This window comes from Camarhynchus parvulus, chromosome 1 (assembly GCF_901933205.1).
Source record: "Camarhynchus parvulus chromosome 1, STF_HiC, whole genome shotgun sequence".
Classification (NCBI taxonomy): domain Eukaryota; kingdom Metazoa; phylum Chordata; class Aves; order Passeriformes; family Thraupidae; genus Camarhynchus; species Camarhynchus parvulus.
In genome coordinates, this window is record NC_044571.1 from 103,842,121 (window position 1) to 103,863,447 (window position 21,327).

Here is a 21,327-nt window from a genome sequence, read left to right on the forward strand (position 1 = left end):
GCATCACTGTCAGCGGGGCAGGCGCGCTCCGGGGAGTCACGGCGGGCAGCCCAGTCGCGACAGGAGCGCGTTCAGCATCAGTGTCAGCGGGGCAGGCGCGCTCTGGTTGAGTCACGGCGGGCAGTCCCAGTCGCGACAGGAGCGCGCTCAGCATCAGTGTCAGCGGGGCAGGCGCGCTCCGGGTGAGTCACGGCGGGCAGCCCCAGTCGCGACAGGAGCCCCGCCCGCCCGCCGCCCGCGCGGCGCAGACCAACTGCTGCGGGGGGAGCACGGCCGCTCTCCGCCGCCCTGCCCGCCCGGAGGCCCGGGGAGAACCGGAGCTCCTGGCTCATCGCGTTTCGCTGCCCAGCTCCGAGGCGACTCCAGCCACCCCGGTGCGGCGGGGCGCGGTCCGAGCCCCCCGGCGCCCCCCGTGCCGCCGGGCCGTGGTGGCGGCCCGAAGCGGCGGGCGGTGCCCGGCGCCGAGAGCGGCGGCGGCGGCGGCGCGGGAGGGCGGACAAAGCGGAGCGCGGCCGGGGCGGGCGGCGGTGAGCGGGGTTGGCATTGGGGATCGGGGCTGGCATTGGTGATCGGGGCTGGCATTCGGAATCGGGGCTGGCATTGGGGATCGGAGTAGGATTAGCGGTAGGGAATAGGGCAGAGCCGGGGATATCGCGGTACGGGCGGTGGAGGGGCGTCCGCGCCGCTGGTGCGCGGAGGGAGGGAGGGAGGGGCCGCGGTGATGGAGCTGGTGATGGAGTTGCTGGAGAGCAGGACGGGATGGGACGGGGCAGCCTTCGAGCGAGGGAAGGAAGGGGGAAGTCTCGGTCCGTGCGGCCTGGCCTCAGTTTGTCTGAAGGGAAAACTTTGCCGGGACGCTCCCGCCCCCGCTGCGGGCCCTCCCCCTCGGCGGCACGGCCCGGGTGGCTCCCACAGTGACCCTGCCGTGCCTTGTCCCCCTCCGCAGGGCACTATGAACGAGGAGCAGTTCGTGAGCATCGACTTGGACGATGACAACATCTGCAGCGTCTGCAAGCTGGGCACCGAGAAGGAAACGCTCTCCTTCTGCCACGTCTGTTTCGAGCTGAACATCGAAGGTGAGATTCCATGGGAGCTGGAGCCTTCCTGGGCCAGCCCGGCCGGGGCTGAGCGCACAGACGGCTCCTCCAAAGCTTCCATGGGGTTTGGAAACGTCTGTCTGTAGACAAAGTTTTAAATCAGTTTGTTTTCTAGCTCTAAAGGTGGGTGCTGCTCCTCCAGATGTGAGGGTGAGCCCCCTCTTTCCAGAGCCTCTGGAACGCCCTGGTATTTATTCCATCTCCTGGCTTTAGACCGCTGATGTTGGACTTGGGATCTGAATCACGTTCTGCCTTTATTTGCTCAATAATTAGAGGGGGTGTATGTATAAAGCAAGCTTAAATTGCAAATTTTATAGCATACTATTCAGGGTTTTTGGAAGCAGATCACTTTGCTTTCACTGGATCTGCTCAGGGGAACGGAATTCTTGTTTTCATATTTTCTTTCTGAAATTATGAAAGAAATTTCAAAATTTCTTTTTGTTTTCATAAAATGTTGGTATGTGTAATGTGATAAAGCAGGGTTCATTGTCAAAGCTTCCTAAAGTCAGCATCTTGTAAAGTAGGAATTTTTGCCATCTTTTAAAAGACTAATCTTGTAGAACCATTTTGGCCTCCAGAATAGTATTTTTAAAATTTTAAACCTGTTTTCGTAAAGAATTTTGCCATCTGGTTGCTTTTCTTCATGCATGAATGAGCAGTAGATTATTTTTGTCCCTTTTTAAATCAAATTGTTTGTCTTTGGAGCAGCAAAGTAACTTCTTCCCCTTACATAGAGTGGTCTTTGCCAATTATATGTAGATATGACCACCCCGAGTAATTTATGTTGTGACGCAGTTGAATTTGAAGATCTCAACAGTGTTATGTGATTAGTCCCATCATTTCTGTTATCATTCCTTGATAACAGGTAGTAGACTTTTGTTGCTAGTAGAGGCAGTGTATTTCAATCTGAGCACTACCTGGATACTTCAGAAGTAATTGCCATGTTTTTTGCTTTTGTTTAGAAGAGACATGCGTGTGTACTTGCAGTTTTTGTTGAACCTCAAGAGCAGCTGTCTAACCTAAGTCAGTCTCTTTGAGTTTTCTTATAGCTTTAGAATGTTAGGTTTAGACTTCTCAATATGGAGAGAGGATGTTTCTCTCTCTAGGCTTTGAAAACATACCAGCACACTGAGAATTAAGTGCTTCCATTACACTGCTAATCTAGTTTTGTTTTGAAAGTGTTGAAAGTGATAGAACACATTAAAAAATTGCTGTATGGTTTCTGTGCTCTGTTGTTTGAGATAAGCTGTGGATTTGTCAAAGCTGCTTGTTATGGCTGTGACTTTACAAAGTGATCATGTGTTTTAAGTGGAATAGGTTTGGGATTTTTTGCTCTAAATAGCCTTGGTGCTAGGAAAGACTTAATCTGTGGAAACCTTTACATAATCTTCTACATTTCCAGCTAATTTTAAAAGGAGGCTGCATGGAATAGAATAGTGATAAAAGCTTCCCTAAAGTTATAGGCCACTGCAATTCTATTATTTTGCATAATAAAAGTATACATATCTTTGATCATGTTAACATCAAAATGCCTCAATTTCTGATAGTCTGTCTTTTGTGTGCCACTTTGAAAAGATGTACTGTTACTGCTCATAGGGAGGAGAGGCTTAAAAGTGGCAGAGGCTGTGTCAGTGGCTTTTTATATAGAGTCATTATAAGGCTTTTTAGCTGAACTGCTGCATGAGTCAGCTCTTTACTATACTTACGGTCACACTTTTCCTACTTTTGACAGATCTCTACATTCCTGTATTTTTTTTTTTGTGACAAAGACTGATTTTTATGTTTCTCAAATAAGTCTTTCGGCAGCCCTGGGTACAGCATGAACTGGGTGGTTCACTGAAGCACAATGTTATGCTGGATGTTTTCATAGTGACCTCCTGGTTATGTTTTAATGGAGTTCAGATGCATTAAAACTTGTTGAACAGAATCAGCTGCAAGTTGCATCAACTCCTGTAGATTTGTTATCCCACACTTACAAATGAGTGTCGATCTCGCTGATCGTTTGTCTTTTTATGTAGCATCATATTTAAAACTGTCAGCAATTAAAACCCATACATATATTAAGTATTTCAGGAAGTGAAGTAGGCAATTCTAAAAAAGATACTCATGCAACAGCTAAGACAGGCTTGCTCATTTTTGGTATGGAACTGCTCCCTCATGGAAGCAGGAAATAGCTGCTGTTGGAGAGCAGGCAGGCTATTAGTCACAGCTCAGCATCTTGCGGGATGCTTGAGTACTCCCACCGTTTGCAGCACCCTGTTAACTTCCATGTGTTAAGTGCTGTCTGACTTAATTGGAATGTGTGGCACCTCTTGCATCTTTCCTGACCGTGCAGTCTGCACCAGGAGCTGGCTCAGGATAGAAAGGAGCATTACAGATGTGCAAGGGCTAGCAGTGGGCTTGGCAATCTTAGGTTTGCAGGACTCAATGATCTTGAAGGTCTTTTCTGACCTAAATATACTTTTGGTTTGTGAGTGTAGGTATGAAATTCTGGAAGTAGGCTTCCCAGCTTTCTTTTTTTAGCAGGGCATCATAGTAACAAAACTGCTGAGGACTATTCTGTTTCCCCTCATGCCAGCAGCATGTGACTGCTTAAACCTGGACACGGCAAGTCCATGTGCTGGGAACTGATGCAGCTGAACCCTCAAAACAGACTTTCTCAAGTGTCTGTGAACAAAATACTACAGAAATATAATTTACTTAGCTGCACTTAATTACAGTGTAATCTAGTGGTGGCGAATCTTTGCATCTCCTGGCATCTGTGAGTGCAGCAGCTGGACAGGTTTGCCTGTGTCTCAGTGGTGATGTTGATGATTGGCTTGGGTCAGTAAGAGGAGGAATTAGAAATGGGGGACTTGGAGACCATCCCCATCTCTAATAATGACTGATGTCTGGATTAGTGTTATGACATGGCTCAGCCTTTACTTTACTGACATTGAGTGTTTATTTGTAACCTTTATTATGTTTGGACTGTATCTTGGTAATGTTACATAATTGAGGGGAAAACTGTGTTTCTTTTATAGTCCTTTATGGAGAATACTGCTATACAGAAAGCTTCATCTGTCTTCTGTCTTGATTGAATAACTGTTGAATTTCTATTTAAGGAAGTCAGTTATCGTGCCATAAAACCTTTCATTTTTATCAGATATCAGATCTCCATCATTATTTTTCTAATAATAGATTTTTTGTATTTTAGTGAAATAAACTGTGATTATGCTTCTTACTAAGTTCAGTTAATTCACAGAAACTGCTGATTTGATTGTAAGTAGGAGATCAGCTGTGGTGTCTGTCCCAGAATTTATTCAGGAGTGATACTTATGGATTATAGGATCTATTTCTCTAAAGCTGACTGAAAGAGTGATAGCAAGGGGAGAAGAAAAGAGAATGTGGGCACTGGAATAACTAAAGCCAATATGCAGGTTTAAACTTAACCCTCTTAAATGTCATCTGTCTTTCTTGAACAAGGAAAGAGCAACATGCTCAGCAGAGTTTAGTAGTTCTGGTCTTCAGCCTAGAAGGGGTGAGAGCAGTGTTGTCTCTGCAAAGAGCAGTATTTTTTTCCTGTTGCACTGGCTCATCCAGCTCACTTAGTTTGAGGATTCATGCTCAGGGAAGCTGAGTGTACTAAGCTGCACCTAAATACTTCTGTTGCCAAACTAGCTTTTGTGTCTGAAGGTTCATAGTCAGATGATACAGCACAGCAGAATATTAATGTGCTTCTTAAGGTTTAAAATATGCAGAGTACTTACATGTGAAAGACTAAACATTTTGAGAAATGAAGCTGATTGTGAGCAGTGTTTTTAAAGTTGTACATGGGGTTTAGAATATCTTGGTGGGCAGGATCTGCTGGGCTTTAACGTTGGGCTTTGTTTGCCTTGTGCAGATGAAGCGAGCATCAGAGATGGTGCATTGTTTGCTTTTCTGAGTAGGTGTCACAGTAGTAATCAGTGCATTGAAACAGGAAACGTTTTAAATTCATACGTGACTGGTTTGCATAAGCCAGGAAATCACGTGTTGTGTGTTAGTGGAAACAAAGTTCTTCTTTTTAATTTCATTAGAATATGAGAAAATGATTAAGTGAACTCTGCTAGCAGAGATACAGTACTAACAAATCTGCTGTGATACCTCAGGGGTGGGGAGAAATGCATGAAAACTGAAAAACACATGCTTGTGTATATATAAAAACTGTCTGTAAATGTATAAATCAACAAAACAAAATCCTCTGCCTGAATATGGTGTTTTGAAACTCCAGTTGTTGCATTTCCAAGTCGTGGATGCTCCATCCCTAGAATTGTTTTAAGGGCAGGTGAGTTGGAGCTCTGAGCACCCTGCTCTAGTGGAAGGTGTTGGAATGAGATTTAGGGTTCCTTCCAACCCAAGCCAGTCTGTGGCTCTGTGTGACCGTGTATCCTGTGTCTCACCCCTCACACAGCAGCTGCCAGAGGCTCCTGCCTGTGGTGCTGCTTAGAACTGTTCAGCTTTATTCCCATGGGAAGGCATTGCACAAGGCAGCTGTGTCCTGGGATCCTCTGGACACCTGTGGAAATCCCAACTTCAAGATATTGAACATCAAACTTAGAAGTCTATCACAATTATGGCTTACCTTTACATTACTTTACATAGTGTATCTGTCTTCAACTGGGTTTATGCTGGTATTTCTTAATGAAGAATTATTTTTAAAACCTGCATTTCCTCACATTCAGGAGTTGTAATGCAGACAAATGGTAATAGAAGTGGCAAATGTGATTGTTTGAGATGATTTTTTACTCTTTTGCTTGTCCAGTGCTGCTAACTACAATAACATCTTGGAGAATGCTGGCTGACAAGCAAACTGGCTCACTTCCATTTCTGTTTAGAGCTGAGCAGCTGAATAGCAAATGACAGTTCCCATCCCAAGTCCTGTAATACAAGAGACAGTGTAAGTACTGGGCATCCATTCCCCTGATTTATGTTGAAGTAGTTAGATTTCCATGGTCCTTTAAAGTGCTGATAGACTCAGCTTTTGAGGCAATTTCAGCATCAGGTTAGTGCTTCTGAGTCTCCAGGCTGAGACAAGGATGTTATGTTATAAATAAATCTGTTTTACCACATAGCTTTTTTCCTGTTAAGGCCTATAAAATCTTGTATAATATTCTCATTCTGTGTTCATTAAAAAAAAAGAAAAAAGAAGGAGGGGGTGGGTTTAGTTGTTGCAGACGTATAAGCATTCTAATTTCAGGTTTTTTTCCTTTTTACACCCTGCAGAAGAATATCTCACAGAAATAAAATGTGTTGTAAGGTGTAGTTGAAACAAGTGGAAATCACTGATTTAATTCTGTTCCAGAATATTACACATCCTTATTTTTTCAGTGTTAATGAAAGATAAACAGTAAAATAGATTATTCTGGCAATAAAAGCTAAAAAATGCCATCGTTGCCCTTTAAACTAGACAGATGAGAACTTGTTTCAAGGTAGCATTTGCAGGCCAGGAGTATGACTCATTTCTGCAAAGTTGAATGGACATGTGAAATTAGCTGCAGTTTCCACTAAAGCTCTTAACTACAAATTCAAGTCTGAGCATGATTGGAGATGTTGTTCTTACTCTGAATGCTGTACAAGTACCACTGAGTAATGCTAAGATGTGGAGCTGGTTCAATAAAAACATTTTTGCATTCTTAATGTACAGATTTGGGAGATTTGTCCATGCAAGCAAGATAATTGAGTATTTATGTTACCTGGCATCATCCAGACTGCAGAAGTACCAGCTTATGACTTCCACTCTCTTCTGGTTGTCTAACTGATTTTTCTTACAAAGTATGTGGCATAATATTTTCAGTAGTGAAGTTTTCATCAGTGCATTGCTTTGTTTAATACAGTAGCAAATTCTTCTTAGTAAAGTAGTTTATAAGGAACATGATTTTTGAAAATATATTTAAGGGGCCAGCTGAATTTCTGTTCTGTCTGATATATTTGCTCTGTGCTAAAATACAAATGAGCTGATCGGAATGAAGTGGGAGGTGATTTGTGTGCACACTTGATGTGTGGAAAGTGCTGGCATTATCATATGAAAGCGAGGAGAGAACTTTAATTTATGAACAAGATAATATCTGGTATTTGCAAAGTGTCTGGTTTTAGAAATTAATGAATGGCACTGGCATCTTCCTTCTAGCCAGTCTAATAAATCATAAGATTTAACTCTGAAATGAGATTGCATGTAAACCCTTAAAAATAGCAGTTGGCTTTACATCTTGTCAAGGAGATGTACTGGAGATACACATCTCTAATGATCCTGCTTTTCAGTGTTGGCAGAATCGTACAGCTGAAGAGTATCAGGTTTTTGTCATTTAGACTTGTGGATAACTTGTTGTCTTATGTTATCATGGGCTGCTTTTGTCTCATGCATTTTGAACAGGTCTTGGGATCTGCTTTTCTGGGAACCTCCCTCTTTCAGCACTCTTGGTAAGCAGCCTATGCAGCAGTGGCTTAAAATAAACAGACATGAACATTGAATGTCTTGTGAAGCCTTTCTGTCTGCCCACAAGATAAACCACGCTGGAGCTCATCTGACCTTTGTGCTCCCAGTGGACACTCAGAGATGTCTGGGAGCTGTTCCATGAGCTGGCTGAACATCCCTGTTTACAGAGTGCTCCTGAGGTGCACAGCTGAGGGGAGCAGCAGCTGGAACATCTGGGAGCGCACAGTGAAGACCAGGGCTCTGAAAGTGGGCAGCCACAGGCAAGGGTTCTTGCTTACTCTAGGATTAAAGGAGAAGACCAGAGGTGTCTGTCACAAATCCCTCTGGAGTTCAGTGTTTCAGGTGAGGTGAATTGTGCCTGAGAGGCATTTCTTCACTGCCTGTGAAGGCAGGTCTCCACAGCTAACTCAAACTGGAGGCAGAAGAGATGCTCAGGTATAAATCTTACCCATAAATATCTGTAAATTCTTTAAGGAGGCTTTAAGTAACTAATGGCGTAGTGCAAACTTATCATTGACTATTCATGCGTCTACAAGTATTCCTGTTAATTTTAGTTCATCTTAGATTCAGGGGAGATTTTCTACTTCAGCTGGCTATTCACCATTGCAAAAAATAAATTAGTTTACAGCATGACATTAGAAAATGCTAAGAAGGGAATGTAAGCTTTCTTTAACATTATTTCCAACTGATGGATCTGAAAGACCAAATAAGAAGTTTGGTTGTTTGGTTTTTTTTAAAGAGAATAGCAAACAAATGAAAAAAACCCACTGTTGAAGATAAGCAGGCTAATGATCACTGATTTATTTTTTTCTATGGAAACATTTGTGAAGGGATGTGGAATAATCTTGGTATTCAAGAACATTCCTTTTGAATTGGACTTGTTGATTACTTTTATACTCTCCAAACAGGACAACTCTTCTAGACAGCTTTATGTAAACAAACATTTCACTTGCTCGTATGAACAAACATTTCCCTTTTAGATTTTGTGTCTTTATAATGAAGAAGAGTTATACACAGTTCTTGGTGAATGAGTTGCAAAGGCAGAAATAGTCTTTGTAGGTTTCTTACCCTCAAAAGAGCCAGAAAGCAAAAAACTTTAATATGATGAAAACTCATTTACTTTCAAGTACAAATGCCTTAAAATGGGGTAGAATTTCTTGAGATGAGATTGCTCACCTGGTTATCTTGTAAATATTCTCCCTGCTCTCAGCTACTTTACAGTTATGAATAAATAGAAGTCACAAAAATGTGTATTAACCTGCCTGATTGCTAGTCATGCATTTACAAAATTACTTTGTAGGAGTGGATTAGGAGTCATGTTGACTGGCTGCCTTGCATAGCTTATAAATTGAAAGTCAGGGTTTGGGTTGAGTTGGTTTTTTTTTTGCCTAAGCATTAGGCAGTTATGTAGGAAGTCCTGTTCTTCAAGTCAATATACAAAGATATAGAGTGAAGTGATATGTTCATATCCCATCTAGGACACATGAGTTACTAGAATCAGAAACAAATAATGGATTGTAAGCAGTTATGTTGTTTTATCATTGTCTGGAGGTTTGGCATCAGCCTGTGAATCATGTGCACTTGAGGAATGATCTCTGGCATGAGCTTGTTTCCTTATAGCATCTGTGCTGTCTTAAGTTTGTTAGATATGGTCTTGTAGATATTAGCAAATTTTGTGGGATTTTTTTTCCCCTGCAGATTAAACTTTTCTTCTCTGGGTGTTGTTGGGTGGGATTTTTGTTGCTTTTTGAAGGGTTTTTTCCTTCTCTGAAGAAGTGAACATGAAATTTAGGGTGTACTTGGACATAGTCTGCAGTCCTGTTCTTGGAAAGTAAGACAAGGAACAAATGTACATACCTGCAAATGGGGGAGTGGGGAAGTTGATGGATTTACAATTGCAGACTTGAAGAACCAGACAAAAAGTAAGAAAGATTGAGGCTGATATTGGCAAACAGAAATGTGGAAACAGAACTGAAACCCTGTGAAAGTCCCTGAAACTCACAATAGCTGTTTATCAAAATTACAGTATTGCTTCTTGTTTTGTGCAGAAATCTTGCCATGCTTTATTCATCTGTAGGTGTATAGTGTTGAATAAAGCAATAAAACTGAATCATTTTTATATATCACTTGGTCCATGCCAGCTCACCAGATTGTAGCTTTTTCTGCATTTGTGATGAAGGGAAAAAATATGAAGTAGTCTGAGTGGAGTATGAAATCTTCCCAAAAAGAAATGGACATCTTTTCTGCCTCATGAGGCTGATGGTATTGCCCACAACAGAAGGATTTGTTCCAAACTTGCTGTAATTCTGGTGTGTGGTTGTTAGCTTGTGCTGGCACAGCAGCTGCTGTCCCTGCTCAGCTCTTCCAGAAGGTTATGGCTGATGTTCTCTGCATAGGAAAGGACTAATTGTCACCTTGGGACAAAAGAGAGATGGATGCTTGTTTTAGTTTTGTGTGTGATTGTTACAGCAAAAATCCAAACCAGTTACGTGAAAGCTGAAGCAGGTCTGTTAGCAGTTGTCTGCAAAACTGGTTTGGATTTGCACATTTTCAGTTCCTTACTTTATTCAAGATTCCTTAGATAGGAGCCCTTTGGGGGTTTTGCAGTGGAATAGGAGAAGGGACAGGATGTAAATTCTTATCTTGTATACTGAAAGTGTTTCACAACAACCTGCCCTGTGCTCAGAAAGAGGGACATTGTGGCTAATGTGTGGCATATAAATAGCAAAGCTTAAACTCCTGAAGTAGCATGGGTTTTTTTTTCTTCTGTAATAATTGCTCATTTCAGGCACTCTATTACAGAGTTCAGATAAAACAGATCTCTTTGAGCAGCATGCCTTTAGAAGGGGGAAGTTAGCAATGTTCAGAACTCTTAAAAGATAAATTCATCAGAAGGAAACACTTGAATAACCTTGAGCTTAAGGCTTGGACATAATTCAGTTGGGGCTTTTATGAGGTCATGCTGCACTTGTTCTTTCTTTGTGTAACAATTTGTGTGTTGGCTATTTTGTGTGGTCTTATGCTCCTCTCCTACTGGACAAGTAACATTAATTCTCATTGAAATAATGAAGCAGCCTCAAAGGAATTTCTTTTTCAAGTGATACCATCAGTATTCTGTCATTTGTTGTGCAGGTGTGTTTGTTAAGTGGGTTCCTGAGCATTATTCTATGGAAAAATGTGCAAAGCAGGTTTTTCAGCCCATTGATTATTTTCTGTAAGTAAAAGAAAGCACTATGAGCAGCAGCAAAGTAGAATGTTGAAGAATCACTTGGGTAAAGCAGGTAACATTCAACAAATCACTCCAGTTTTCTAGGGTTTGTGGTGTTGTGAATATATTTGCCTTATAATTTCACTTAACCAGTGTTTGCTTTCCTGTGATGTCTTAAAGACTTAAAGTTTCCATCATGCTACTTGAGTTAAGCAGGCTTGCTCTATTTAAATGGTGCTGATAAGTCCTGAAAAAAAAAATACTTGTCTTTCTTGTTTTCAATAGAAATGTTTGTTGTGATTTTTTAAGTCTCTGTAAAGATAGAGAGGTAAAATAGCATTGCAAGTGGGCAGCAGATTATGCAGAGTTTAAGAAAAGTTGGTGAGTATTTGTTTGCTGAAAGAGGTTGAAAAGAATTTTGAGGTGTTGAGTGAGAATCTTGACTGCCCCTTACTCTTACCTCTGGAGTAAAGAGTGTACTTTACTCCAGAACTTCCTCCTTAAAAGTTGCCTCTGGTTAGTATGTGAGTTTTGTTTCTTCTAATAGTTACCTCATGAACAGAAGGAACATCTGTTTTCATGACTTTACCTTCTCCCCCTGGTCCTAAGAACAAAATTAATCCCAGTGCTGTTTTCTTTTGTTTTCCATTTTTTTAGATATTTTTGCCCCATAAATTGTGTGCACTCTCAGGAACTCAGCCAGAAAATAATGCACTTAAATTTCAGTGCTGCCCAAAGAGTGGAAAATCAGCAATTTGTGATGGCTACTCTAGATGTTTGAACTCCCCAACTTCAAACAGCAGACACCAGCAAGTGAGATAATCAAAATGAAGTGCTTGGATTTGTTTTCAGTTTCTTGTTAAAAATTTTACTTTTTCGGATTAGTTTTGAGAGTAGTGTGGGATTTTGTGGGATTCAGTAATTTAACAAAAACATTGTATCATTTGTTAATTGTTTGGGTTGGGGAGATTACGCTTTGCCTCAAGAATTTAAGAGGTTAAATCAAACGGAACTGAGACTTGTTGTAACATGTAGCTTTGTTCTAACTGTCTGTAAATGTCTCTGTTACCAGATTTTGTTACCTGTTGCACTTCATGGGTTTTCTTTTATTTTAGTCACTTTTAATGGATAATTGCTGCAGGTTGGTTCAAGTTGCCTAGATTCAAAGATACAGTTACCTTGTTTGTTGTTTTCAATACTTCAGCATTAAGCACTTTCAACCTCTGGTTCACAGGTAATATTATTGTTATTTGCAGTGACAAACTTGTTAGACAGCGTTGGTTTTCATTGTATTGAGACCCTCCCAAGTAATATATGGGGTACTGAGATAAATGACAAACTGTTTATTATTCTGGACTTGGATTCTGGATCTACTGTGTATGTGAAGAAAAATAAATATCCACTGAAGTTGCAGAAAGTAATTTTGTAGTGGGGCTACTATTAACTTTCTGGAATAGTCATTTCTCATACCATCTGTGTTCACTCACCAACTGCAGATCTTCACAGATTGTGTTCCTTTTTAACCTGTCAATCACTAGCTGTTACTTAGAGGTTTAAGTTACCTGCTGTAGCTATTTGAACAGTCTTTGAGGGAGGATGAGCGAAGAGGAGAATAAACATCCATCTTGTGTGATGTCATGGTTTAACCCCAGTGGGATGGGGAGACAATTTCAGCTTGTGGGCTGAGACAAAGACGGTTTCAAAGGGAGAGCAAAAGCTGCCTGTACAAGCAAAGCAAAAAAATAATTCATTCATTGCTTCCCATGGTTGTGCAGGTGTTCAGCCACCCCAGGAGAGCAGGAGTCTGTCATGCAGAACAGTGACTTGGGATGACAAACACCATCACTCCAAGCATTCCTCCCTTCCACCTTCTTCCCCCAGCTTTATACACTGAGCATGATGCCATCTGGTGTGGAATATCCCTTGGGTCAGTCAGGATCAGCTGTTCCACCTGTGTCCTTTCCCAGCTCCTTGCATGCCCCCAACCTCTGTCAGGGTGGTGAGAGACAGAAAGGGCCTTGACTGTGTAAGCCCTGCTCAGTGATAATGAAAACACTGCAGTGCAAATCCAAAACACAGCCCCATATTACACTGTGATAAAAATTAACTCTATCCCAGCCAAAACCAGCACATCTCAAATGAATTTCAGGACACTTTAATGTTGGCAAGCATTGACACTGTTAGAGCTTGCTTCCCTAGCTAGGCTGCAGGCTTGTACCAGTGCAAAATAATAAACTATTACTGAAATCTGAGTTATGTTTGACCACTTGAATGAGACAAGCCTGCACCCTGCAGTATTTGAGCAGATGGCTCATAACATTATGCATAGAAGATGGGAGCTTTGTATGAGTGCTGTCAGACTGCTCTGCAGGATCGTTCTGTAGAACTTGCTGGTACACAGTTGGGTTTATTTTACTTCTGCAGCTTATACACTTGTGTATAGGGAGGATGCAGCATGTGTGGAGTTGTCAGTTTGCTTCATCTCTGTCACTGTGCAAGAGGCACACGCTGAAGTCCTGCTCCAGAGATTATGGTGTGCAAAACAATTTGCTTGATAAGGACTCAAACCTGAGGGAAATTCCACAAATTTTGGGCTGTGATGTACCCTTGTTTGCTTCAGTGATAAGACTGATCACTGAATTTTTTTTTTCTTGGTTGCTTGTGAGTAAAGATATTAAAAAATCAGCAGTAAGTGAATTTCTTTCTGTTGTGTCTTTACAGGAGTACCAAAGTCAGACCTTCTACATACAAGATCTTTAAGGGGGCACAGAGACTGCTTTGAAAAATTCCACTTAATAGCAAATCAGGACTGTCCACGATCAAAGCTCTCTAAAAGTCCTTATGCAGAAGTAAAAAATATCTTGAGCAAAAAAATTAACTGGATCATACAATATGCACAAAACAAGGATTTAGACTCTGATTCTGAAAGCTCAAAACCATCCCAACACCAGCTTTTTAGCTTCAGACATCAGACTGATAGAAAATTACTCCCACAGTTTGACTCCCCAGTACCTAGATACTCTGCAAAATGGATAGATGGGAAATCTGGAGGCATCTCAAGCTGCTCACAGACTCTGCTGGAACCAAGAGAATCCACTGATTTCAGACTCGGTGCTACCTTCTGCTGCAGCAGCGTTTTGTGGTCCAACCGCAGCCAGGTCCAGAAAGCTGAAAAAGCTGAAGGTGATTCACTTGCCAGTGTTCGTAGGAGACATCCTCAGCACAGCAGGGAGGAACGTGAGTATGCATCCATTTACACACAGCCTAACAAGCAAGGGCTTTTTTTAAATACCTATTGACCACTTCATGTCTCCACAGGGTGTTTGTTCTCATCCTGATGTCCAGCATGTAAAATCTCTGGGGAAAAAAGAGCTACCTGGCTGAGCAAATAGGGTGGTTTGGCTGGTGTTTTTTCTTTTGGGTTTTCTTTAATTTTATTTTACTCTTAGCTGTAACCCAGTGTGATACAGGACATGTCTAATTTATGCAAAAAATTTAATTTCCATATGTCATTCCTGGGAGTTGCACAGCCCTGCCTGTGGAGGTGGAGGTTACTCAGCTCTTGCAAATCTCTCTTATTGAACTTGCACAGTGCCCTGAATTCCACTTCACAGAGACCTGCCCTACACAGCAGGGGAAATTAGAGGTCATGTAGCAGAACAAACTTGTGAAATTATAGTTGCAGACTTCCCAGTGCATTTTACTGGATTTTTTTCCTTGTGTTTGTTGAGCATAAGAAACTGGGAAAGCCCTTCTGCCACCATGTCCTCTTAACAGCTGTAGCAGAAGACCTGAACTGTATTTTGATGATGGTGAAAATAACAGAAAATTAGTTTCCCCGTTAAGAAGAAATCTTTAGAAAAAGCTAGAATATTTTAGTGTCTCTGGAATCAGACTGCATGAAATGTGTTAGGAATAGATTCCTAGAGGACATGCTGTTACCATCCTGCTTTTTAGGCAGTACTTGGTCCTGAACTGGTGTATGTCCACTCTTACATTTGTAGATGAGGAAAGTAATTAGAGAGGGTTTCTGAATTTCAAAAGAACTGAGAAAGAAAACAAAAGCACTGATAAAATATTCCAGGGAAAAACAGGTGACGAAAAACAAGGTAGTAATGGAATCAGAATGTCAGAAGAGTCAGAGAAAGAGGTACTGTAAAAAGTTGGAATTGGCTTCTTTAGCCTCCCTTTTTTTTAACAAACTGATAATTCTGTCCTTGCAAAGCTGAGTCATTTCTCATTCTTTATGAAAGGATTTTACTTAACTGCTGCATGATGTGTCATGTTGCATTTGCAGTGAATTAGTAGCCTTAAAGCCATAAATCAAAACAGATACATTAGGCTGTTTGACCACCTGTCCACTGGAGTCATAAATTGGGATTACATAAATCAGGACATATAACAGAGGAATTATGGAAGCTTGACCTGGTTTATGGGGTTGTCTAACTGAAGTTAGTGACTTGGAGTTTATCTCCAGTCTTTGATTTTAGGATGGGAACCTAAATCTGCATTGAGCACAATAACAAGCTTTTTCTTCTGACTACAAAATGCAGCTTTGAGGCATTTTTGCTTGTATTTTGCAGTATTTACCTTTAAAAGACATTCATGTGGAGTCTCTATGATTAAGTTTGTATGTTAGATGTAAACTTAGACTGCCAGAATTAGATACCTTCTTACTGCAATACTTTCAGTCTTAACAACATAGCTGACTACTGAAAAACAGTATTAATAGAAATGTAAATAGCTTGGCCAGTATTTTTTCAGAGTTTGCGTCAGGTGTGGATAGAATAATATTTTACCATTTAAATTCAGTGTTCCTTCTCCCTTTCCCTTCTGTATCAGAATAATGTGCCATGAAACAGTCCTGTCCCAAAACACTCACATGAAACATGTGAACCAGTCTGTCTGGCAGATGACAAAATGTTAATGAAAATACTGAAGAATGGGGAATTAGCATCCTACCACTGGGTATAAAAGAGCGAGGGGGAAATCTTGACATTTTTAGCTCTTAATTACTATATTAAATTTAGTCAGGGTTTTTATGGTGCTAAAAGGGTGGTAAAGGGTGAGAAGGGACTTTTCAGGTTTATTGATAGCTGAAGGTAGGCAGGAGCACCATTTTACCTGACTGATGGAGGAGAAAGGTGAATCTGTTTTATTCTTAGCTGGGATTATGTCTTGAGTACCAAGACTTAGCTATTGCCAGCTTCTTTGGCTTGGCAGTACTGTCAGCAGTTGAACATCCCACAACTGCCAGCTCTGAGAAAGTTTGAAAGAGAAGGCTTAGGATAATCAAATAATCCAGTGAGTAGCTAAAACCCATCTTTTTCAGAATTTGGGACTTTAAATTTGCCATGTAGAAACCTTTTGCACAGAGAAATCTCTGGAAAAAAGCTGCAGCATCGTTTTTTCTCTCAAGTATGCCATGAGAGCTTTGCTAAGCTGCAGCAGAAACAGCTTTGCTGAAGTTTAAAAACAGTATTTTAGAATTGCAAGGTCTTAAAGCTTGTGCCTGTGGCCAGTACCCCCTGTGGTGTTCAGATTGTCACTTTTCACCGTGGTGACAAGGGCATCTCAGCAGCAGCCATGGCACCACGTGTGCCCACTGCAGGGTTGAGGAAACCCTAGGAAGCAGACCAGTGCTTCCCTGCTGTTGATCAAGGGCAGTGAAGAACATTTTCACAGTTCCCTCCTCTGAGGCTTAATGTGTATTTTCTGTGAGGGTGATCAATGCACACAACCCGAGATACAGAAGGGCTTTTGAATGATACAGAGGATCTTATAGTTCTCACCAGGAGCACAGAAGGAAACCTGTTTTTATATGCTGGTCTTCATATCAAGCCAGGATTGTCCTTTGTCATTTGTCACTGAGATACTCAGTGGAAACTGTGCAAGTTATTATTTATGCATAAAGCACAAACCTTGATGACCAAAACAGGGAGCCACATGCTGAAAATTCTGTCAGGAAGCTGCTTCTTGCAGGCTGGGAAACATAGCAGGACTTAGCTCAGAATTGTCCCCTTTTCATTGTCCACAATTAAACAGATGTGCTTTCATGGGTTACACTGGGGAAATCATGTTTTGCAGTCAGAGGAGGGTATAGAATTTAAATGTGCCAAGCAGTTCTGACTCTGGATGCTACTCTTTTCAGGCCTTGATTTGCCACCCTTTTAACATTGAAGAGAGGGTTTTCTAATGGAGTAAGTAAATCCTTGTCTGTGTCAAAATTAAAAAGAGAATTTTCAAATTTTCCCCAAATCACTGATAAGTACTGTTGTCTCTGAATTACTGCCACACATCTGTTGATTATTAGAATGCAAATAGGAGAAATCTTGAGAAAATTGGAGTCTGCTTAGGGATGCTTGTGTGACTTTGGTAGTAGTAATAACAGATTTTATTGTTGCAGTGACTACAATGACTCTAGGAGAGTTAAAGCAACTTAATGAAAAACTGCTCAAGCAAATCCAGGGTGAGCATTTTCCAATACTCTTTGTTTTGGGTCTGTGGTGCTTTGTCATAAAAAAAGGTCTGGTTCTAAAAAAAAAAAATTGATTGCCTTTCTGTCAGTTACATTTTAATGGATGTCTCTTGTTTTCCATGGAAATGTGTGATAAAGAGAGATTTCATTATGTAATCTGCTTTGGTGCTGCAAATTGGCACAGTATTCTCTGAGAATTTGACTAGAACCATAGAATTATTAAGGCTGAAAATGACCCTTAAGATCATCAAGTGCAACCATTAACCCAGCACTGCTAAGTTCCCCACAAAACCAGGTGGTTCCTAAATCCCACATCTCCATGTCTGTTACCATCCTCCAGGGATGGTGACTCCACCACTTCCTGGGCAGCCTGTTTGCAGTGCATGACAGCCCTTTCCATGAAGAAATGTTTCCTAATATCCAATCTAACTTTGCCTGGTGCCAACAAAGCCCATTTCCTCTCATCCTGTCAGTTGTTACCTGGGAGAAGAGCCTGATCCCACCTGGTTTCACCCTCCTGTCAGGCAGCTGTAGAGAATGATGATGTACCCCCTGAGCCTCCTTTTCCCCAGGCTGAGCCCCCTCAGCTGCTCCTCATCACACTTGTGCTCCAGACCCTTCCCCAGCTCTGTTGCCCTTCTCTGGACATGCTCCAGCACCTCCATGTCCTTACTGTGAGGGGTCCAAAACCGATCACAGGACTGAGGTGTGGCTTCACCAGTGCCCAGAACACGGGGATGATCCCTGCCCTGGTCCTGCTACCACACCACTGCTGATCCAGGCCAGAGTCAGCTTTGTTTTCAATTCTATACCGATCCGCCTTGGCTCAGGTTGTCCATTGTCGCAGACATCTTCTCATGAAAATCCTTTCCTTAAGATTTTTCCTCCTGAGAAGCTGAGAGGCCTCAGGAACAAAATGTAAACAATGGTTATCTGCTGCTGTGGAATGCAACAGGTGGATTTTTGATTGGCCCATCTTAAATGTTTATAATTAAGGGCCAGTCACAGCCCATCTAGCTCGGCTCTCTGTCCAAGCCACAAAGCTTTGTTATTCATTCTTTTCTATTCTTAGCTTAGCTAGCCTTCTGTAATGAAACCTTTTCTTCTATTCTTTTAGTATAGTTTTAATGTAATATATAATAAAATAATAAATCAAGCCTTCTGAAACATGGAGTCAAATCCTCGTCTCTTCCCTCAACCTGAGACCCCTGTGAACACGGTCACAGTCCATAACTAGAAACAAAGTGATGCTGTTCAGTTTGCAATGCATACAGAGCTGTGCTGGAACCAGGAAAAGCAGAGCTCCTGTGCATGATCCCACTTAAATAAATGTCTGTGCCTCTTCCCCAGTGTTGTTTGTCGCTGCTTCCTAAGGCTGTGTCAGTGCAGGGGCCAAGTGCATTGACCCAGTGCTGTTGTTGCAGATGTGTTTGAGGAGCTGGCCCAGCAGGTGCAGGAGAAGGACTCCCTGGCCTCCGAGCTCAACGTGCGCCACATCGCCATCGAGCAGCTGCTCAAGAACTGCTCCAAGCTGCCCTGTCTGCAGATGGGAAGAGCAGGGACGAAATCCAACGTCCCCATATAAAGGGAAACAACTTCCATCCCCCTAGAGCAAACTGTCCCTAACAGCATTGATAACCATTAAGTACAGCTGCACCCATATCTAGAAGCTTTTGAGAAAACTTGGGCAGCTTTCTCTTTGTATTCATAATCCGTGGGAAGTCTTATTCCACTTTGGGTTTAACAAAAAGGGCAAATATTTTAGGTATTAAAATCTGCTGTAATAAGGTTTATTCACATTTGGGGATTATTATTTTTTCCCATAACTACGCATGAGCCTTGAAATGAATTCTGTGTTTTGTTTATAATAAAATTGTTTCTAGCAAAGAATGACCTGAAGCCTGTAAACCTGCCTCCTTCATACAGAGGACAAAGTAAAAATTTGACTTTTGATCAGGTCTGATCCTGTTACATCCAAGAGAGCTTTAAGGGGAGAACAGTATTAATGAAACTCATGTTTTCTTATTTATTATGAGCAATATTTTATTATTGAAATTTTATACTAAATAAATATCACTATTTTAGGTACTTTTCCAGATCTCTTTATAAAATGTCTGAGTTACTCTGTGTAACGTTTATGCCTTGTGTATGATTGTTTATCCTTTTTCAGGTCTGTATCTTTCATGATACAATTTTAAAAAGTATTGTTTCCCAAAGAGATGAATTTCACATGTTGAAGAGAAAACTCTAGTGGTGTATCAATTATTTTTATCAGCTTTATAACTGAAGAATTTGGTTCATGAGATGTTTTAAAAAGCACAGCATTTGCTTTAAATTAAAAAAGAATCCATACTTTGGTTTTAATGCATAGAAGTTGTTTTATATGTGTGAAATTTTCAATGCTGAAAAATTACTTTGAAAAAACTCAATAAATTTGTAATACTACACTGCCTTGTTATGATTTATTTATAAAGTTGGATCAGACTGATAAAGTGTTTTAATTCTGAAATGCAAGTAGTAATGATACATAATAAATCAGAAAAGCCTTTTGTATTTTTCAAACTTATGTCAGTTTACCAAGTCAAGAAATCTTAGTCTCTGCCAAAAATACTGCAGGGCTGCATTCGAGTAGCTGAAAGTTGCTGAGTTGCACTGAAAAAATCTGGGGGAGGATGGGATGAGTGGAAGATACAGACACACACACAAAAAAGTTAAAAGTCTATGTGCTTTTAGCTCCTGAAATGAAAATGGAGTAACTTCTATAGCTGAGCTGAAGGCATGACTAGCATGAAGAAAGGTTTAGGTTTGATTTTAAACTCAAGCTGAGAAATAAGCCAAAGTTCAGAGCAGGTTTATTGATTGGCCTATATGTAGTGTCTGAGTGTCATAGGACAGGTTGGTTTTATTTGTGGGGGTTTTTTGTTTTGTTTTGGGGGTTTTTTTTGGTTTTGTTTTTTTTTTTTGTTCCATATCCTCCAGCTGTTCCAAACCCCCTCTACAAATGCATGAGTAGGGACTTGAGCTTGTCTCAGTATTTTATGGTTCAGGAGGGGAAAAAATCAGTAGCATCAGTCCTTGTGTATGCAAGTGAGCCTGTGAGTAAGTGGGCAGTAGAAAATCCCTGATTTGTCAGAAGATGGGTTAATCTCCACGTGCAAGTCTGTTGGTAAACCTTGTTGATTCAGTACCAAGGTAAGGGTCAGGTGAGAGAAGCATCTCTGAGAAGAACCTGGTGGAGAACAGACTATCCCTGAGCCAGCAGTGTCCTTGTGGCCAAGGAGGCCAGTGGGGATCCTGGGATGCATTAGGAACAGCACTGCCAGCAGGTCAGGGAGCAATCCTGCCTCTCTGCTCAGCCTTGGTGAGGCACATCTGGAGTGCTGTATCCAGTCCTGGGCTCCTCAGGGCAAGGGAGACATGGAGCAGCTCCAGTGGGGGTTACAGAGATGGTGAAGGGATGGAGCATCTCTTATTAGGAAAGGCTAAGGGAGCTGGGGCCATCCTAAACCTCCCTGGCACAACCTGAGGCCAGGGTTTGGGTAGGAAAGTGAGTCCATGGGGATGTGGAGAGGGTGGCTGGAGGGGCAGCAGCACTGCATCCCCTTCTGAGGAGGCTTTTCCTCAAATGTGCAGGGGCACTGTGGGGAGAGGGCTCTGTCCAGCCTGGCTGGGAGGGCTTTGGGGTGCTTGTAGGCCCCTCTGCTCCCCTGCCAGACATTGCAGAGCTAGTGGCCACTGGTGTGTGTCCAGCATGCAGGGCCACAGCAGCTCTGAGCACTGCTTTGCTGTGGGGTGCACACAATGGGGCTCAGCAGGGCCCTGGGCAAGTGCCAAGGTCCTCTGTGAGCCCAGGGCCTGGTACAAGGGCTCTCAGGATATCTGCCAAGGACATTGTCCTCCCAGTGGTTCCTTTTTTCTCCAGGTGGCTGCATGCCAAGCTCCCCAGAGCCCAGACCAGCCCTCAGCTTCCTGCAACCTCTGCCTGCCTCCTTCTGCCCCAGGGCAGCTGTGGGCAAACACTCCCTGGCATTTCCTTCCTGGCAAGCAGCCAGTCCAGCCTGGCACACTTGTGGCCAGCTGGCAGCATTTG

At 41.9% G+C, this 21,327-nt stretch overlaps 1 protein-coding gene across 3 annotated transcripts; it reads left to right on the forward strand.

Annotated features, from left to right (window-relative positions):
• The first annotated feature begins 277 nt into the window (after nucleotides 1-277).
• On the forward strand, nucleotides 278-19,681 carry C1H21orf91 (chromosome 1 C21orf91 homolog). Of its 3 annotated transcripts, none has more exons than XM_030956169.1 (5): nucleotides 278-374; nucleotides 947-1,076; nucleotides 13,481-13,996; nucleotides 17,166-17,228; nucleotides 18,662-19,681. In XM_030956169.1, exons 2-5 carry the CDS (start codon nucleotides 953-955, stop codon nucleotides 18,820-18,822), a joined length of 864 nt encoding a protein of 287 aa, XP_030812029.1. In that variant the 5' UTR covers nucleotides 278-374; nucleotides 947-952; the 3' UTR covers nucleotides 18,823-19,681. The 3 variants fall into 3 exon arrangements, with proteins under 3 accessions (XP_030812029.1, XP_030812012.1, XP_030812020.1); XM_030956152.1 differs by lacking the exon at nucleotides 278-374 and adding an exon at nucleotides 475-527; XM_030956160.1 differs by lacking the exon at nucleotides 278-374 and adding an exon at nucleotides 584-624.
• Nucleotides 19,682-21,327: the final 1,646 nt, after the last annotated feature.

Excerpts from the sequence above, each read along its gene's own strand:
- C1H21orf91 (XM_030956169.1), top strand. The coding sequence starts at position 953 with ATGAACGAGGAGCAGTTCGTGAGCATCGACTTGGACGATGACAACATC. Across the intron at positions 1,077-13,480 it reads TTTCGAGCTGAACATCGAAG|GAGTACCAAAGTCAGACCTT; the intron begins GTGAGATTCCAT and ends GTGTCTTTACAG. Across the intron at positions 13,997-17,165 it reads TCAGCACAGCAGGGAGGAAC|TGACTACAATGACTCTAGGA; the intron begins GTGAGTATGCAT and ends TTATTGTTGCAG.